At 43.0% G+C, this 16780-nt stretch overlaps 2 protein-coding genes across 7 annotated transcripts; both read left to right on the top strand.

The window, feature by feature from the left end:
• Nucleotides 1–181: 181 nt before the first annotated feature.
• LOC147195216 (midnolin-B-like) lies at nucleotides 182–6501 on the top strand. Of its 4 annotated transcripts, none has more exons than XM_086128478.1 (8): nucleotides 182–1126; nucleotides 3386–3547; nucleotides 3966–4059; nucleotides 4142–4201; nucleotides 4317–4757; nucleotides 4853–4952; nucleotides 5219–5416; nucleotides 5771–6501. In XM_086128478.1, the coding sequence occupies exons 2-8, from the start codon at nucleotides 3402–3404 to the stop codon at nucleotides 5932–5934; spliced, it is 1203 nt and encodes a 400-aa protein (XP_085984604.1). In that variant the 5' UTR covers nucleotides 182–1126; nucleotides 3386–3401; the 3' UTR covers nucleotides 5935–6501. The 4 variants fall into 4 exon arrangements, with proteins under 4 accessions (XP_085984604.1, XP_085984603.1, XP_085984602.1 ...); XM_086128477.1 differs by lacking the exon at nucleotides 182–1126 and adding an exon at nucleotides 1818–1913; XM_086128476.1 differs by lacking the exon at nucleotides 182–1126 and adding an exon at nucleotides 1975–2497.
• Nucleotides 6502–8040: 1539 nt separating this feature from the next.
• Nucleotides 8041–13665, top strand: cirbpa (cold inducible RNA binding protein a). Of its 3 annotated transcripts, XR_015102836.1 has the most exons (8): nucleotides 8041–8210; nucleotides 8918–9017; nucleotides 9533–9639; nucleotides 9717–9849; nucleotides 9927–10068; nucleotides 10158–10219; nucleotides 12609–12709; nucleotides 13493–13665. XR_015102836.1 is itself a non-coding variant. In XM_086129013.1 (7 exons), the coding sequence occupies exons 2-7, from the start codon at nucleotides 8918–8920 to the stop codon at nucleotides 11360–11362; spliced, it is 552 nt and encodes a 183-aa protein (XP_085985139.1). In that variant the 5' UTR covers nucleotides 8041–8210; the 3' UTR covers nucleotides 11363–11649. The 3 variants fall into 3 exon arrangements, 2 of the variants coding, with proteins under 2 accessions (XP_085985139.1, XP_085985138.1); XM_086129013.1 differs by lacking the exons at nucleotides 12609–12709; nucleotides 13493–13665 and adding an exon at nucleotides 11355–11649; XM_086129012.1 differs by lacking the exons at nucleotides 12609–12709; nucleotides 13493–13665 and adding an exon at nucleotides 10718–11649 and having other exon boundaries at nucleotides 8042–8210.
• The last annotated feature ends 3115 nt before the right edge of the window (nucleotides 13666–16780 follow it).

Raw genomic sequence — 16780 nt, 5'->3', positions numbered from 1 at the left:
GGTGGTGGGGGTCCTCCTCGGTGAACTCGGGGCTGATCCTTGGAAACTCGCCGAGCCGAAGGTTTCGGTCCAGCCTGGCCCCTGTCTGCATCCTTGAATCAGGGGGAGCTTGGAGATGTGCAGGAGTTATGAATGAAAAGCGCACGCTATTGGACACACCCACACTACCCGCCCGTGGCTGCTTCCGACGCACCACGTGACCAGCCCTGACGATACTGCTGCTCTTGATGATGATGATGATGATGATGCGAGATGGTGGAGACTCCCCATGCATCCCCCCAACTCTCCCGCCCACTCTAAGACACCCCCCGCCCCCTCCATTCACAGCTTGCTGCCATTCATCGTCTTACAGTCGATTAGAGGAGGACCTTCGAATGTGGTGCACTTGATTCAGACGCATTTTTTATAGTCTTGTATTTATTTACGTCAACGTGTTTTTCCATTGAGTCACAGGAGCGATGAACGTCATCATGCAAAGACGTTGTTGTAGTCTGACCTTCCACCAGATGATGGCAGTACTGCGCCATCAGCAAGACCGGCCAAAGCCTCCATTGTGGCCATGAGGCAAACATTTAAGTTTGGGGACCAATACAATATTTCTGCCAATAACTTTAATGATCAACCCATTCATTGTTTTCAACAAAAAAGAAAATTGTAATTATTTTTTAAAGACACAGCATGGGTGAATTTACAGGTGATATTATTTCAAAGTGATAAACCGCTCTAATAAACGAATATCTAGATCTACTAAAGTTTTAAAAATGAAATAGTATACTATGCAATTGTTGTAAAAGTGTCATCTCGTGTATTATATTTGGTTTTGAAATCTGCAGCAATGTACAAAACTGTAGTGCAACAATAAATGAAATCCATCCATTTTCTGACCCACTTTATCCTCACAAGGGTCGCGGGGATTGCTGGAGCCTATCCCAGCCTTCTTCGGGCAGCAGGCGAAGACGTCTACCGCATGGAGTATGTGGAGACAAACCTGGACTGGTTGGAAAATAAGATGAAGGAACACCCAGGCTGTTACTTCTTGTTTGACTGCCCCGAGCAGGTGGAGCTCTTCACACACCAGAATTCAGTGAAAAATATATTCTTGCGATTGGGAAAGTGGAATTTCTGGGTGAGTCCATTCAGCCTGTGCTTCCCTTGTTCAACTTATGATGCCAATCATGCCAGTGATGTAGAACGACAGGCAGAAACATCAAATATTCTTTCACTAGATTGCAGAGGATCAAATTAACACGATCGTCTGTCTGCTGCCATTCACGTAATAGAATTATAGCTTTATGTTCAGGCAGATTTTTTTGGGTGAGGGACGGGATACACCAAAGACTGGTTGCCAGCCAGTCTCAGAGTACAATTTTGAGTCTTAGTGATGCTATGTAAGATGGGAAGAGCATACAAACCCTTAACAGCAAGGCCAGTGCCCAGATTCGAACTCCCAACCTCAGAACTATGAGACAGAATTGCAAACCACTTTCTACCGTGTCGCCCATTTGTGTTTTGTGTTTTTCACAACTCTTGTGCATCCTAAAGGATACACGTTGAAATAGTTCCCCTTTCTTTCGTGTGATTGTGGCCAGTATGCGAATTTTCAAGCTCTTGAGGTGTGACATGCCAGACATTTTGACACATCTGGGAAATGATGGCAACTGAGGCCAAGGAGAGGTGGGAGGAATGCGAAGGAGAGGAACACAGTGTCCATGGTGTGTGTGTGTGTGTGTGTGTGTGTGTGTGTGTGTGTGTGTGTGTGTGTGTGTGTGTGTGTGTGTGTGCGTGCGTGTGTGCGTGCGTGTGTGTGTGTGTGTGTGTCTTTGCTCCATTAGCTCTGACGTCAGAGCTACGTCTATGCATGCACCGGAGAGCAGGACATCCACTGGAATTGTTCTTGGCGAGACTCTGAGAATGTAAAGTAGCCCAACCCTCCCTTCTCACAAGCTACGCTATAAATGTGCGCATTTGGGTTAATGAGTGAGTGAGTGAGTGAGTGAGTGAGTGAGTGAAAAGAAGAGAGCTCTGGTGCGCGAAGTTCATTGCAAGGAAAATGCTGTTTACATTGTGTGCGTAGGCGCTCATATACGTCGCAATACCAATGCCTTGAATTATTGCAATGTCTTGATTGCAATAGGAATGTGAACAATGAAAGCTGTGGGTAGGCGATGTTGGAGCGAGTGAAGATGTGACGCAGACCGGAAAAAGAGGGGTGTTGTGGGTGTGCCTATTTTTAGCCCCTGTAAGGAAACACGTATTGGTCGAATTTCTATGCCCTGGCAGGCTGTGCTATCCTCCGTGTATCATGTGACAGGTGGCAGCCCCGAAGCCCGGTTGCGCACCAGAGGTGTGACGTGAATACTAAAAAGGCCGGGATGAGAGATGCGTTTTGTACGCGTCCAAAGAGCAGACCTGTTCTCACTGTCTCAACACGTTTGTTTGACAATGCAGCGGTGCAGTGTTCCGATTGGTTTTCTTACCAAGGACATCATACACGGAGGTCGTGTTGTTATTTTATAATTTGCACCAACTGATGTGATTGTTGACTCGGATTTCAAATTCTGCGTGTTACCACGTCGAGCTAATCTGCTCAGGACTTTCATAATCAGCGTTGCTGCGATATCGCTCTGTGTTAGCAATGTTAGCACGGTGAACGATTGATTGCACACCTACTCTGGCTTTCCCGTGTAGCGGTTGCATGATCTCCACGGCTCCAGATCAGGGCTAAGCAATTTAAAAACAAAGAGAGTCACCATTCTTTATTCAATACTTCTGGGGTTCTCATAAGGCCGCACACTAACCAGATGACAAGAAATGGCATTTTAAATAAGGATTAAATACAGTATTAGCATATCTGTTTTTTTTTCATTGAACGAATGTCGGCTACAAAACAATATCTCTATATTTATGCTCCAATGCATATTTAAAGATCCAGTCTTGAACATGACAAGAACCACAAATACTGTGATGCATCGCCCAGTCCTACAATTTTTTTTCTTTTATGATTTGGGGTGTTTTATTGGAAAGAAACGCTTCACCTAATGACGACCTGAGGGACAAAAGTGGGCGGTACCTTCTCGAAAGAAGCCGTTTATCTTGGACAACGCCTTCTTGGATTGGCTGTGAGTTTGGATGGGCGGGGCTTACCAAAGACCGCCTTCTGTTTTAGTAAAACGGCTGCAGACAGACTAGTGACGACGACTCACGTGCTAGCTTCAGTTTCTCCCTCGCGTTGACTTTCATCTGAAACCGTAGTCGTCGAACAGTTTGAGGGATGATATACTGATGGAACGTTACAGAGGGGTGTCTGTTTTTTAAACGGGGTATTTCAATTGCATTCCTTGCCCGGAGTGTGTATTTTACAAGGGGGCGTTGGTCCTCTCTGTAGTCACAGCGGCTCCACGATGCGTCTGATCGTTGGCTCCAGCTCCATCGGTGGCCAGTTGGAGCTGGTCGTATCCAGACGGGAGACTCTGGACGGTCTGAGGACGCGGCTCTCTCGTCAACTTAATGTGCACACAGACAAAATCATCGTGCTGCACCAAGACAAGTAAGCCTCCGACACTTTCTTGATCCCGTGGTGGAAAGTAACGAAATCCAGCCCGTTTTTTTCCCGGGTATGTGTATGTTTGTTAAGTGTTTTTTTTCCTCTGATGGCATTTTGCTAATCAAGTAAAACGACAGTCAAAAGGTTTACACTTTCCAGTAGAAGCCACAAGATGGCGGCAAAGGCATATGTTTGTCTAATGGGAGCTCCTGAACTCACTTTAACGTGATAGCTCAAAACAAACGAGGTGAGTTTTTCAGAGACTAATGGAGGATAGCACCCCCTGACTTAGTACTTGGACTTTTTCCACAGGCCTTCTTTTGGTGGTACAAACATCTGTATACTTGAGTACAGACTGTGAGTACTTTTGCCACCTCATTCAAACGATATGAAAATATTCTCTCCTCTTGCATTGTGATAGGCAATTGACTGCTGGCAAACTCGTGGAGCAGGGTGTAGCAGATGGCAGCAGACTGACTTTACAGGTGCCTGGAGTAGTCAAAGCTGGTTTATTTGTAAGTTTCCAAAACACAGAGAGCGAACATGACCAGACATTTTTGGTGACACTTCATATTCATTCATAATTTTCCTCCACAGTTTTCTCGTGCCAGAGTTGAGAGGATGGTGGAGGTTTTGGAGAGGTTAACGGAATGCGAGGTAAAAGTGCTGACTTTACTGCAGTGATTCCCAACTACTTTAGATATATAAATCCCTGGGTCAAAGTGGCAACTTTTTCTAACTTTCTAATGTTTCTTTCCCAACACTCATGCAGATCAGCGATTTCCTGTCCGGGCGTTCACCTTTGGCCATTAAACTGGCACTGGGTGTCCACACAATGCATGTGCAGCTGCAGCTGTCTGCTCAGGATGTGGCTAAGCTGAAGCTGGACAAAGCCTCCGGGGCTATTAGCAACCCACCCCCACAGGTCAACATAGGCCAATCTGCTTTGAGCTGCTCCCCCAATGGCACAACCACCACGTCGCCATTTTCTTCCCCCCCAGTCACATACGCCGCCGGCTGCACGCAATCTGACCGAGCTGTTTCTTCTATGGACTGCCACCGCCAAGCAACTGCCCATCACTCCCGTCCACACGCCACTCTTTTAACGCCTTCATTGCACTCCGCTTGTCCACTTCCAGTCACCACACCGGTTTGTTTCAATGACTCCATTATGGCACCCCAGAGTCCGTTACCTGCCTCCACCTTTAGAGAGGTCAGCCCTGTTAGATTGTATACATTTTTCTGCCCTGGACAAAAGACATGGTTTATAATCTGGTTTTTGATTTTTTTAATTTGTATTTTTTACAGTCTTTTCACTCATCCTCTGCTGAGCTGACCAAGCAACCAGGTGCAGTGATAGAAAGTTTTGAGAGTCACTCTCAAGGGGTTTTCTCTGGAACTTTCTCCGGTGAGCCCTGATTGATGAAGAATTGGTCATGATCTGCTGTTTCTTGTGAAGTGTGGTGCAAATATTGGGGGTTTGTAATTCAAATTTTTGATTGCTTGAAAATCACTGTATTTTAAATTTGACACAAAGAAAATTGGTGTCTGAAATTTTTTATTAAATTGGTGAAATCTTAAAAGTGTCAAGCATTTCTTAATTAGGCTCTGTAACAATACTGTAAATCACATGACAGCGAATGTCTAATGTAACCTGATCTGATTTCCCTTCAGGCACCCTGGCGCCGTGCAGTCACAGCGGCGTTAGCCATCGCCGCCGCGGCATCGCCGTTATTCTGCAGATCCTCGATGACCTCCTCAGAGCTGCCTCACAACACCAAGGGGCTCTGACATCCCTTTGTCCCGCTTCGGACCCTACAGGCCAGGGACACAGCTGCGAACAAAGGGTTGAGCCCGTCAGTGAGGCCCTTGGTAAGCTCAGCCACGTTGTCACTTCCAACTCATTCACTGACCGCCATTTTCGGACCCTTCTTCACCCTACCACGTGACACATATTTTTGTCTTGTACCGGTATTTGTTATTGGCAGTGAATGAGTTAACTCGGAACAAGACAAGCAATTTGCAAGTACAAGTTCAAATTTAGAAACACTATGAAATGAAGAGAAAAGTATTCTAGAAATAAATGACCGGGATTACAATGTCATGGTGCAAATATTAGAATTGAGGTTGTCAGTGACATCACTGTTTGCGATAAGTGTTTAGACCAGCATAGGAAGCCTATAGACTGAATTGAATCGCCTTCTCGTCTCTTATCCACTGCTGAAGAGGCTTGCGGATTCCACACCAAGTCAGAAGATAATCAGACGTTCCACTGCAAGCTAAAGCGCGTCCAATCTCTGATGGACCAGCAACGTCATCACAGGCAAGCTCGCAGAAGTTCCCACTTTTCACAATCAGCTCACCCGTATCAGCGTCAACATCGGCCCTGATCTCCAGAGGAGTGGACTTGAAGTTACGATGGGCGTCATCTCTTGTGCACATGCTACTGTTTATTGAATTGTGAGAAAAAAAACACACACAATTTGGGTCATTTAATTCCAACGTATCTTCCTTTGCTTATCCATAATTGAAAAGAACACTTTGCATTACACTTGTTGCCCGCAATACAATTAGTTTTTTTTTTTTTAAAGTGTGACGTGAATGCTTCGGTTTGGTTTTTTTTCCTGCTATCCTTAGAGGCCAGTAGGTGGCAATATTTACATTACCGGTATTTGACCCAATTTAGTTGCGGCCTCATAACCAGCTCGAGTCTTTTGCAGGCTGCTTCAGTCGGTCAAGGTCATCCAACAAACACAACGAACTGTGAACTGAAACAACAACAAAAAAGTGATTGTATTGTCAAAAAGTAGAGTATCATGCCTATGCAAAGGTCTGCTCAATCGTAACACAATCGCACAAAGTCCGGACAACATGTTCTCTCGTCATCCATGTTGCTGAAATCTGAACGCGGGTGGACTCTTTTAGCCAATTTCATTAAAAACAGTGATCAACCAAAATATGTCTCAATTCCATCCTGCCCGTTTTCTCAAATGTTTACACTCATTAGGGTGATCTGCAGTGTGTCCTAGTTTACTCAGTGCGAGAGGCAATGTACGCGCTACACTGGTCGTCAGTCAATTGCAAGCAATTATTTGCACTCAGACTTTTGGATCATGGACCTGTCATGCATTTTTGGGGTAATGTGGGAGGAAGCTGGCGTACATGGAGAAAACCCACACAAGCACAAGGGGAAAATGCAGACTGCACAACAAGGCCAGAGCAGTTGCAAATCCTGCCAACCACTGACCCACTGTGCTGCCAGGCTCAACTCCATTCTGTATTTACATATCGAGCCACTCCATGTGAAATGTAATTTGATCATTGATTTGACAACATGCCTTTCTGCTTAACACACCTTTCCGCAACATTCTACTTCCTCTTAATTCTGGATAAAAATGGACAGCCCGGAGGCTCTCAGACTCCACCGATTTCCAGAGTACGGGTACATTCTCAGATAGTGCTTGTGTTGTTCCAAACATTTCTCATCATAAAATGGGTGAATCTCAGTTTGCAGATTAGCAACAATGGAAAGCAGTGCCTGCCAGAGGTGTTATAAAATATTGCTCGACTTGATTGAACTTGTATTAAATACCACTGGCCTGATGGTGATCAGTGTGTGCTGGTGTTATCGAAAACACATTGCAGTATGCGATATGGTCCTTGTGTACTTCCCAACATATTCTCCAGCGCATTTTAACGTTTGCAAGCATCTTCTTCGAAGATGTCCAGATGTACTGTAAACTGTTCACTGTCCATCTAAAGACACAACTTCTAAAATGATTTACAGTATCAATTATAACATTCTTTTTTTTTTTTTCAACACACAAAAACACAACCCCGTTCGGAGATAACGGCTCCAACATTTTCAATATTTCCCCAAGCGTTTGATTTGTATTATGATTATACTACCAGTTCCTTTAGGAGGCGCTGTCAAGAGGAAGTAACCATTTTAAGTAGCCGTTTACGTCACTTCCGTCACATGAGGTCAGCGTCAAAGACCGCCACAGGCAGACTGCCTCGCGGACCGTTATCATCTGCACGGTCACGTGACACACATGCGTGTCTTGGGATTCCTTTAAATTCAGAAGAAATAGTTGAATAAAAACACACATTATAACGCATAAAGCATTTTGATGGTGCGAATATAAAGAAACGGGATCTTGCCTATAAAAAAATCAAGCTAGTGTTCGTCTTTGTTCTTTTGAGATTATGTTAACACGAGGCTCAACCAGGAAATACTGTACACAAGATTTCGCAAGTAACCTACGTAACACGGATGGGATGAGTTTATTTCGTCAGAATTTATAATGCTGCGTTACGGGGAAAACATCACAATCGCGTATTATGACCCACAAAGCAACGTAATGGTGCTTTTTTCATTCTTTTTTTTTTAAACCGGCGATACAACTGATTGTTGTTAACCTTCATTTATTTGGTTCACATTTTTTAAATCTACATCGCGATATGAAAGAGATGGCAGAAGTGAATTTTACTGAGTAAAAGCCATCGCAAAGTCGACGAGTTGGTAAATCACGTGATCCGCCCCAATTGGTCCTAGCGGTCCACGGAGAGCTTCATCCCAGTAAAACGCTTGCACGGTCTCTTACCGCCCTCATTCCCTCGGCAGCTCCTCGCAACTGTTCGTGAAGTCTTCATCCTTCGAAAGGTAGTTGCTCTTATTTGCTTCTTTAGTGCGTCCGTCTTTTTAATCAGCGATAATTCTACAAAATCAAATGCGTGTACCGTACAGAGTGTTTTTTTTTTTACAATGCTTTGTTGTTATTTATCTACGTTTGTGCAATGCTTTGATTCGGGGTTGTTTTCTGGGGGGGGGGGGTACTGAAATAATTGTAAATCGCTCGCAAAGGGCTTAGGTTAATTCGTTATTTTTGATTCTTTGAATATAAACGCCCAAATATATGCTTGATACATTTTGTGTGGTGAGATATTAATGTGGAGTGAGCTGCTGTATTTGATGCAAATCTGGCAGTGATGGCAATTTTGTGAAACAAAGCGGGCAGAGGGAGGTCTGCACTTAAAATGGCGCCAGAAGAGAGAGAAAAAATGCTAACCCGAGTTAGCAACAGGCTAACACAACTGACCACGTTTGCGGCCTCGAGGCCTTGTAGCTCACATTTCCATTAATCGGTTGAATTCTCGCCAGGATAGAGTTTTTTAAAAAACAATCCGGCCTCATTCGATTACTCAAACAGGCCACGGTTGTTTCTTTTATCGCGCTATTTCTGGATGGATCACCTATTTTAACCTCACAGTGTGGCGCAGTACGCAATGACGTCGGTCGAAAACCATGTTACGAGAACCCGTTCCAAGATTTTGTTAACGTAAACCCGCTCCCCCACCCCTACTTTGAAGATGTCGGACGAGGGAAAGTTGTTCGTTGGAGGTTTGAACTTCACCACGACCGAGGACTCGCTGGCGGCGGCCTTCGGCAAATATGGAACCATCGAAAAAGGTACCTTTTATAGCAGCCAGCTGCTCAAATTATGGTTTCATTCTTTCGCCTATTTCATTGTAGTTGCACAATAAAATACATTTAGACATTAAATGATCAAAACGTCCTCGTTTACCAAACCATCACTACATTCAAATTATTTAAAAAATCCCAAATTCAGACTACTATTCTTGACGTCCTAAAAATCATGCTGCCTTCCACATTTCTTGGCAGGTTTTCACATTTAGAAATGCTCAGTTTTCCCACAAATTCCATGAGAGAAACGCAACACATTTTACTCATTCAGAACATCTTGCGCCATTTACGACATTCCACCATGACCCAATTTATACAATAAATTTCCAAATACTTCCCTCGCCTTTACATTTCAATGATTTGATTTAATTTAGCAGCTTGTCGACTTTTGAATTCACACACAATTTTCAGAGGAATCACATTCTTATCCAAGAATAAGGGCTCTGTGCTGCAGGTAGTCCTTTTAATTTTTATTTATTTTTCTTGTGTGCGCCCCCCAGTGGATGTGATCAGAGACAAAGAGACAGGAAGGTCTCGTGGTTTTGGCTTTGTGAAATATGAAAATGTGGACGATGCCAAAGATGCATTGGAGGCCATGAACGGAAAGGTAACCACACTTGGATAAAAATTAAAGTAGTACACGTCAAGGATGGATTGCTGATAAGAGACAAATGTTGTCCATAGACTCTGGATGGCCGGTCTATCCGTGTGGATGAAGCTGGGAAGGGTGGTGGTGGTCGCTCCAGAGGGGGGGGATTCTGCGCCGGTGGATCACGTGGGAGTGGCGGAGGCCGTTTTGGAAGTTCCAGAGGCAGAGGTGGGTGTACTACTCTAAACTTCCTTGTATACATACATGGTGCGTTTTAAAGCAATTTAAAAATGTCTGTTTTTAAGGTGGTTACAATGGAGACCGGAGTTACGGCGGCGGTGACAGGGGTTACGGTGACAGAAGCTTTGGAGGTGGAGACAGGAGCTTTAACAGTGGAGGCGGCGGCGGCTACAGGACTGGCTACTCAGGCGGCTACAGGGACAATAGGTAGGTAGTGCATCTATACACGTTGTGCCTTGACTTAAGGGGCCCCGTTGCCTTGAGTTTTTTAGTGCTAAAATGCTCATTTCTTCCAGGGGTCAAGGCGGCTATGGCGGCGACCGTTCAAGCTCATACCGCGATGGATACGACGGTTATGGTAGGCATTGATGTTGATTTCATGCTGAATACATTTATGTTGGGGCTGTAATCACACTTCACTGCCCAATTTGAGGTTGTTTTTTTTCCTTCTCCCCCCTTGGTTTGGTTTTGTTTTCCCCTCTTCGGGTAACTCAGCTTTTAACAATTAGCCCTTTTTAAAAACAGTCAACTGTTTCGGGAACACACACACACACACACCCAGCCCCAACATAGCACATTTGTCTGTTACACCTTTTGCCGCTCGATGCCGAGTTGATGTGCCTTTTGGGTAGGCTACCAAACGTTGCTATCCGCATCACCCTGCATTGCAACAAGGCCGGCGCACGATGAGATAGAGGAGTTGCCTCGCTCTCAGTGAAATTGGGAGGAAAAATGAGGGGAGGGGGCCCTTGTGCAACATAAAGTGTGGGAGGGCTTCTGGACTGTGGTGGGTTGAGTGGGATGTTGTCAAGGAACTTTCAGTGTCTTTACCTGTGTGCCCACTTCTTATCCTCAGCTGCAAACGACTAAACATCTCCCTGATTCAAGATCATCACTTGGCTGGCTGTATTTCAAAGATGCGCTCCTCAAGAAAACCCGTCCATGTTATTGCTGACCTTAGTTTTGTAGTTCTGTTGTAGTAACAAAGCATCTTAAAAGAATGTAGCCTTGAGTTTTTGGTCTTTCGCTTTTTAAAGCAAGGAGGGGGAAAAAACACGTTTAACAAAAATTAGTTGTCGGTCTTTGCTTTGCCTGGGGGGCACCACAAATCTTTTCCCAACTATGTTAACTGATAAACTTATGGGTGGTTCAATGCCATGAAGCCCAGAATTTGGGGGTCAGACGAGTCCATGGCCTTTTTTTATTTTTTTAGGATCTATACTTTCTCCAAAACGTTGAAGTGTTACCTGGTTTTCAATTTTTTATTTAAAAAAATTTTTGGGGCACTTTTGATGGGGCTCATTCGTGTCTTTCTGAGGTTCCCGCGACCAGCCTCCCGCCATTGTTTTAACTCTGAGGAAAGATACGAATTTGACCAGACAGACTGAAGGAGATAGTGTAGTTTTAAGGCCTAAAATTCGTTTTTCAATTAAACTTAGGTTAGTTGGCGCCTCCTGTGTGTTCAATTTCCCAAAAGCGTGAATTCCTTTCAGACTGGTGAACTACAAATCCGAAGGGGCCGGCTGTTCATGAAGTTGCAAATTGCAGCATGCAGTCTGTCCAAGGTATCTTCTGTGCTCTGCTCAACATCTGCATTTTTAAAAAAAAAAGTGCTGTAAATTGGACTAATCTTGTCAAGTGATCGAAACAAAATGTAACTCCGTTTCCAAAAGTAAAATCACAATCGGGAACAGATTTGTACTTTATGTTCTTTGTATGGGTTTTTTTTATTTTATTTTTTTTGTCAGCTCGGCTTCACGGAGCCCATTAAACAGATTGTGGAAAATATTCTTTTGATTCTTGCCTCAAAAAGTGTCGCGGGGGAGGGACTCGATTCAAATTTTGTGCACATTAGTTAAATTAGTAGGGATCCATTTGGATTTAAAATGTGAACGTGATAAAACAAAGCTGCTGCTGCTGCTGCTGCTCGACCACTTCCCAATCTGAGCCTTCGTTGAGAATGTACCGCTTGGCTCCGAACGAGTATTCGGACTTTAGCTGGGCAACCTATGCGGCGAGGTTAAACCTAAGTTTGGGTTTAACGAAGCGTGTCGTTGCTGGGGAACATTTAGCTGGTTTTTGGTCATGTTAATGCTTCATTACATTCAAGAGGTCAGCTACTTCCAAATCCTACCAAGTCCTTGGAGAGTGAAGCGTTGCGCCTACCAACAAGTGCTGCTCAGAGATGAAAGCTGCTCTCTTGCCTAGGTCATATGTGGAGAGAGAGTAGGCCAATGCACGTGAGGTAAAAATCTCCTTTTGCTTTGCTCACATCCTTCCAACTCAGTTGTCATTGTTTCCATGAATGCCCTCAAGTTCGGTCGCTCTTTCTAGTCCTCTGCCTCACAAGCCGCCCACAAACATGACATGGCCGCTAAAGCCTTTTCTCCGAATTTGTTTTTTTTAATACCTGAGGAATTGTTTGTGAAGCTCCTGGAATGTAATACTCCATCAGTTCACGAAAAGAGAAAAAAAAAGCACTGCCCTCTTGAGTCATGGATTGTACCGACCTGTCCACTTCAGTTCACTGCATTAGTCCTCTGATTTGCCCCCTGTAACGACCCACCAAAGTATTCTCCCTCCCCAAAAAAATGTACTCTTACGTCTTGAGTATTTTACATTTTAAGTGGTGAGTTTCAGACCCATGAATAGTGTTGCATGCTGTTGGATATTTTTATTTTTTTTTGTGTGTATTTGGGTCTCTTCGTTGTTAGTGCACAGACTTGACACCTTCTCTTTTTCTCCAGGTTGAAGTGATGATTGGACTTGGTGGATGTCGCAGCTGAAAGAGTTTCCGCCCGGGAGGCACCCGGCAGTTGGTGTGCAAGACCAGCCGGGGCAAGTGGGGGTATGTTGTCCTTTTTTTTTTTAATTGCCCCAATTTACAAAATTTCCTAGTTGTGAGCAGATTCACTCCAGCTCTCATCAGCCACTAGATTCTTAATGGGGATGCATACACGATTTATACCGGGACTTATTTACCCAATACGGCAGTGCTGTTTTGGAGGTTAAAACAACCACAAATACCGTAATGTTCGGGGGGGGGGGGGGGGGGTCAGTGCCAGAAAAGATTAGTGTGCAATGGGAAAAATAGACTTGTAAATGGACTAGTTTGTATATTTTGACCCAAAAAGGCCTATTAATGTTTGCTTTGTATTTGCTGTTGCTAATGAATTTTGTCATATAAAGACCCACATCTTATTTACCAGAAAAACCCAAAATTTAATTAGAGGACTAAATGATTATGAATGCAAAAAGTTTTTTCGTTTTTTTTTTTCAAAATGTGATTGAGGCCATTACTGATAAATAATGTGTTGACCCAAGACTGTTGTGTGGCAATTTAAGAATATTTTGTTGATCTTGAGTTGGAATAAAGTGAAATTCCACCAAATGCCTTGACAAAATGTCATGTAACATTATCCCCTAATAGGGCTTTTGACGTTTGTGTATGTCTTAATGTGTCTCCAAGGAAGAAATAGTTTGATTTTGGGGAGGGGCGAGCAGTTGTACATTTGGCCCATAAATGTCTTACACTCTAAAGCCTGTCACTTGTGTGGTGGTGTATGATGAATCCTTCTGACCAACTACAATCATGATTGTGTTTTTTTTTTTTTTCTCTCTCTCTCTTCAGGCCCAGTTTATTGCTACAGGGAAGGCTGACAAGGTGTGGCTCAGTGTCTGTCATCGTAACTATAAAAAATTGTAATGCCAGAGATGGACTGATGCCTCTATTGAAGGTGTTTCAACAATGTGATATTCTGGAAAATGTTTCTCTGTAATTATGAAATAAATGGAGTAAAGCTACTTGGACTGCTTTTCAGTGTTTCCATGATTCATTACCATTATTTCATTGACACACTTAAAATGTGCATCTTGTTAGATGACTGAATTATGCACCATTTGTTCAAAAAGGTAGAAATTTGATATCGGTGTGAAATTTGCAGTGATGTGTTCCTCTAGCCGGTCCTCGGCCTTGGCCTCGGAGTAAAGTCCTTGGTCCTTGGCCTTGGGTTGCTGGTCCTCGGATACAACGAGGGATTAGAGCCCCTAATCCTTCGTCCACAGGTATAAAGTGGGCCAGAGGACAGCAAAAATCACAAAGAAATAGTGATGTGTCTTTCGCGAACGAACCGGCTCTTGACTCTTTGAAGTGACTGACAGGAGCCGGCTCCTAAAAGGGAGCCGCCTATAATAGGAGACGAATTGTTTTTTCCCCCCTTTCGGTTAAAGCCGCACGTGATTGGTCAAGATCCGTGGTAGAAGAGGGAGGGCAGGGTTACGCACACGCTGCAGTGAAGAGAAGGGGGAGGAGTTGGAGACATTCACAGCAGCATAATGTGAGCAGCACACGAACTGGATGGAGAGACAGGGAGACGAGAGAGCTCGATAGCGCTACAGAGAAAAAACAGTGGAAAGGTGAGAAAATGGATAGGGAAACGCAGTGAAAATTGGACTCATTTCAACTTATTTGATCGTTCAAAGGCAGCGTGTAGACTACAAGGTTAAAATATCCAATATCAAAATTTAATTTGATTTGTTGTGTGGTAATCAAAGCTTATGTCGTTTTACTGTAAATAGTTAAAAGCTTTTAAATATACACAGATTGGAACTTTTTGTTGACCTTGTTTTGAGATGGGTCTTTGTTTTTGTACTTTGTAATTTATTTTTTGTTGCACTCCATGTTGAGTATGTTCAGGAGAATATAAATAAAGCCATATGAATAATAAATATTTGATATTCTGTATATTTTTTACATTAGTAATTCATTTTACACAATTTTTGGTAGGTAATTAAGCAACAAAAAAAACTGAGGAACCAATTGGGAGCCGTAATTCCCATCACTACAAAGAAATCAAAAAACCCATCCAGGGAAATTCACGTTGATAACTTTGTCTGGCGCTTTAAGAGGGGTGAGGCTGTCGCTGACAGTCAGTACAACGTGTAAAGAGCGGCATCACAGTTAATTTCAATCACGGTTCGTTCCATTCGCGATTGGCAGTTTAAATAGCGCGTAAAGCCTTTCTGTAACAGTGGTGTATTTTATTTAGTTATTTTTGCACAGTCGTCACGTTTGTGCGGTCGCACAAGAATGTTTGTTTGAACCAAGTATTTTGCGTTACAGCTGGAGTCAATAATGTCGGCACTTCACTTCCGGGTTAGGCCGTTGGGATTTGGAGTCCTTTTGCTCGATTCCAGTTATGTTTGCTGAATGCTTTCTCATGTTTGGAATAATGAATATTGATAATACATAGTTTAAAATCATGGTTGATTTAATTATTTTTTATTATTATTGTGAAGTTTAAGGTATTAATTAATGTAGTATTAGTGGGAGTGGTAATAATAGTAGTACTCAGAGAATGTTTAGAGATTCAGCCATCTCGTTACCTCTGCGTCCTGCGTCCTAGACGCATAATTTTCCCACGGGACGCACAGTTCCAAATAATGTGCGGTTTTGGGACGCAAGGAAATTTCTCAGTGAAAACAAATAAACAAAAAAAGAAAACTACGGAAAGCCTCAGGATTTCGAAAAAAACGACCATGTATAGTTAGGCGTTTTTAGCCCAAAACAACGATCATGTATAGTAAGGCGTTTTTAGCCGGAAAAAAAATGACCATGTATATTAAGGCGTTTTTAGCCGAAAAAAACAACCATGTATACAGTAGTCAGGCGTTTTTAGCCGAAAAAAACGATGATGTATATACTAAGGCGTTTTTAGCCCTAAAAAAACGACCATGTATATAGTAAGGAATATTTAGCCCCAAAAAAACGACCATGTATAGTAAGGCATTTTTGGCCGAAAAAAACCGACCATGTATATATAGTAAGGTGTTTTTAGCCGAAAAAAACGACCATGTATAGTAAGGCGTTTTTAGCCGAAAAAAACGACCATGTATATTAAGGCATTTTTAGCCCCAAAAAAACGACCATGTAAAGTAAGGCATTTTTAGACGAAAAAAAACGACCATGTATATAAGGCATTTTTAGCCCCAAAAAAACGACCATGTATAGGAAGGAATTTTTAGCCCAAAAAAACGACCATGTAAAGTAAGGCATTTTTGGCTGAAAAAAAATGACCATGTATAGTAAGGCATTGTGGGCCGAAAAAAAAAAACGACCATGTATACATGGTCGGGGTTTTTTTCGGCTAAAAATGCCTGACTATACATGGTCGTTTTTTTGGGCTAAAAACGCCTTACTATACATGGCCGTTTTTTTTCGGCTAAAAACGCCGTGATATACATGGTCGTTTTTTTGGGCTAAAAACGCCTTACTATACATGGTCTTTTTTTTTTTCGGCCAAAAACGCCTTACTATGCATGGTCGTTTTTTTTGGCCAAAAACGCAAATGTCCTGTTGTGACTTAGATGGCTGATGACATTTCAGTCACAAAGTTTGGCACCCAATGACAACAACCCTTCCACTTGAATTGGTAGAAATGTCCTGTTGTGATTGAAAAGGTCAGATATCCCCTTTCTCCGACAGGAACTGGTGGAGAAGATCGAAGCCAAGAAAGCTGCACAAGAGCAAGAAATGACAACACAGAGAGAATTAAGAGTATCATGACTTTTAATGTGTTGTGTTGATCTTTTATTTTTTTTAATTAAAAAAAAAAAAAAAGGTGTTTTATGCTGTCATTTATACATTTGAGTGTGATTCTGGTCTAGCTCCGTGGCCCACTGGTTAGTGTGTTTGAGTGCGAATGCAGAGGTCCAGGGTTCAAATCCTGTCGCGCTTGCGTGTTCTCTTCTTGCTGGCATGGGTGTTGTCCGTCCACCCTCCCATCCAGCCAAAAATGACTTACTATATATGGTCGTTTTTTGGGGGGCTAAAAATGCCTTACTATACATGGTCGATTTTTTCGGCTAAAAACGCCTTTTACATACATGGTCGTTTTTTATGGGCTAAAAATGCCTTACT

Source organism: Hippocampus guttulatus, chromosome 14, assembly GCF_054856545.1.
Source record: "Hippocampus guttulatus isolate MCC_2025c chromosome 14, RoL_Hgut_1.0, whole genome shotgun sequence".
NCBI classification, from domain to species: domain Eukaryota; kingdom Metazoa; phylum Chordata; class Actinopteri; order Syngnathiformes; family Syngnathidae; genus Hippocampus; species Hippocampus guttulatus.
Note: the sequence above shows the minus strand (reverse complement) of the source record. Positions and strands in the feature narration are given on the sequence as shown.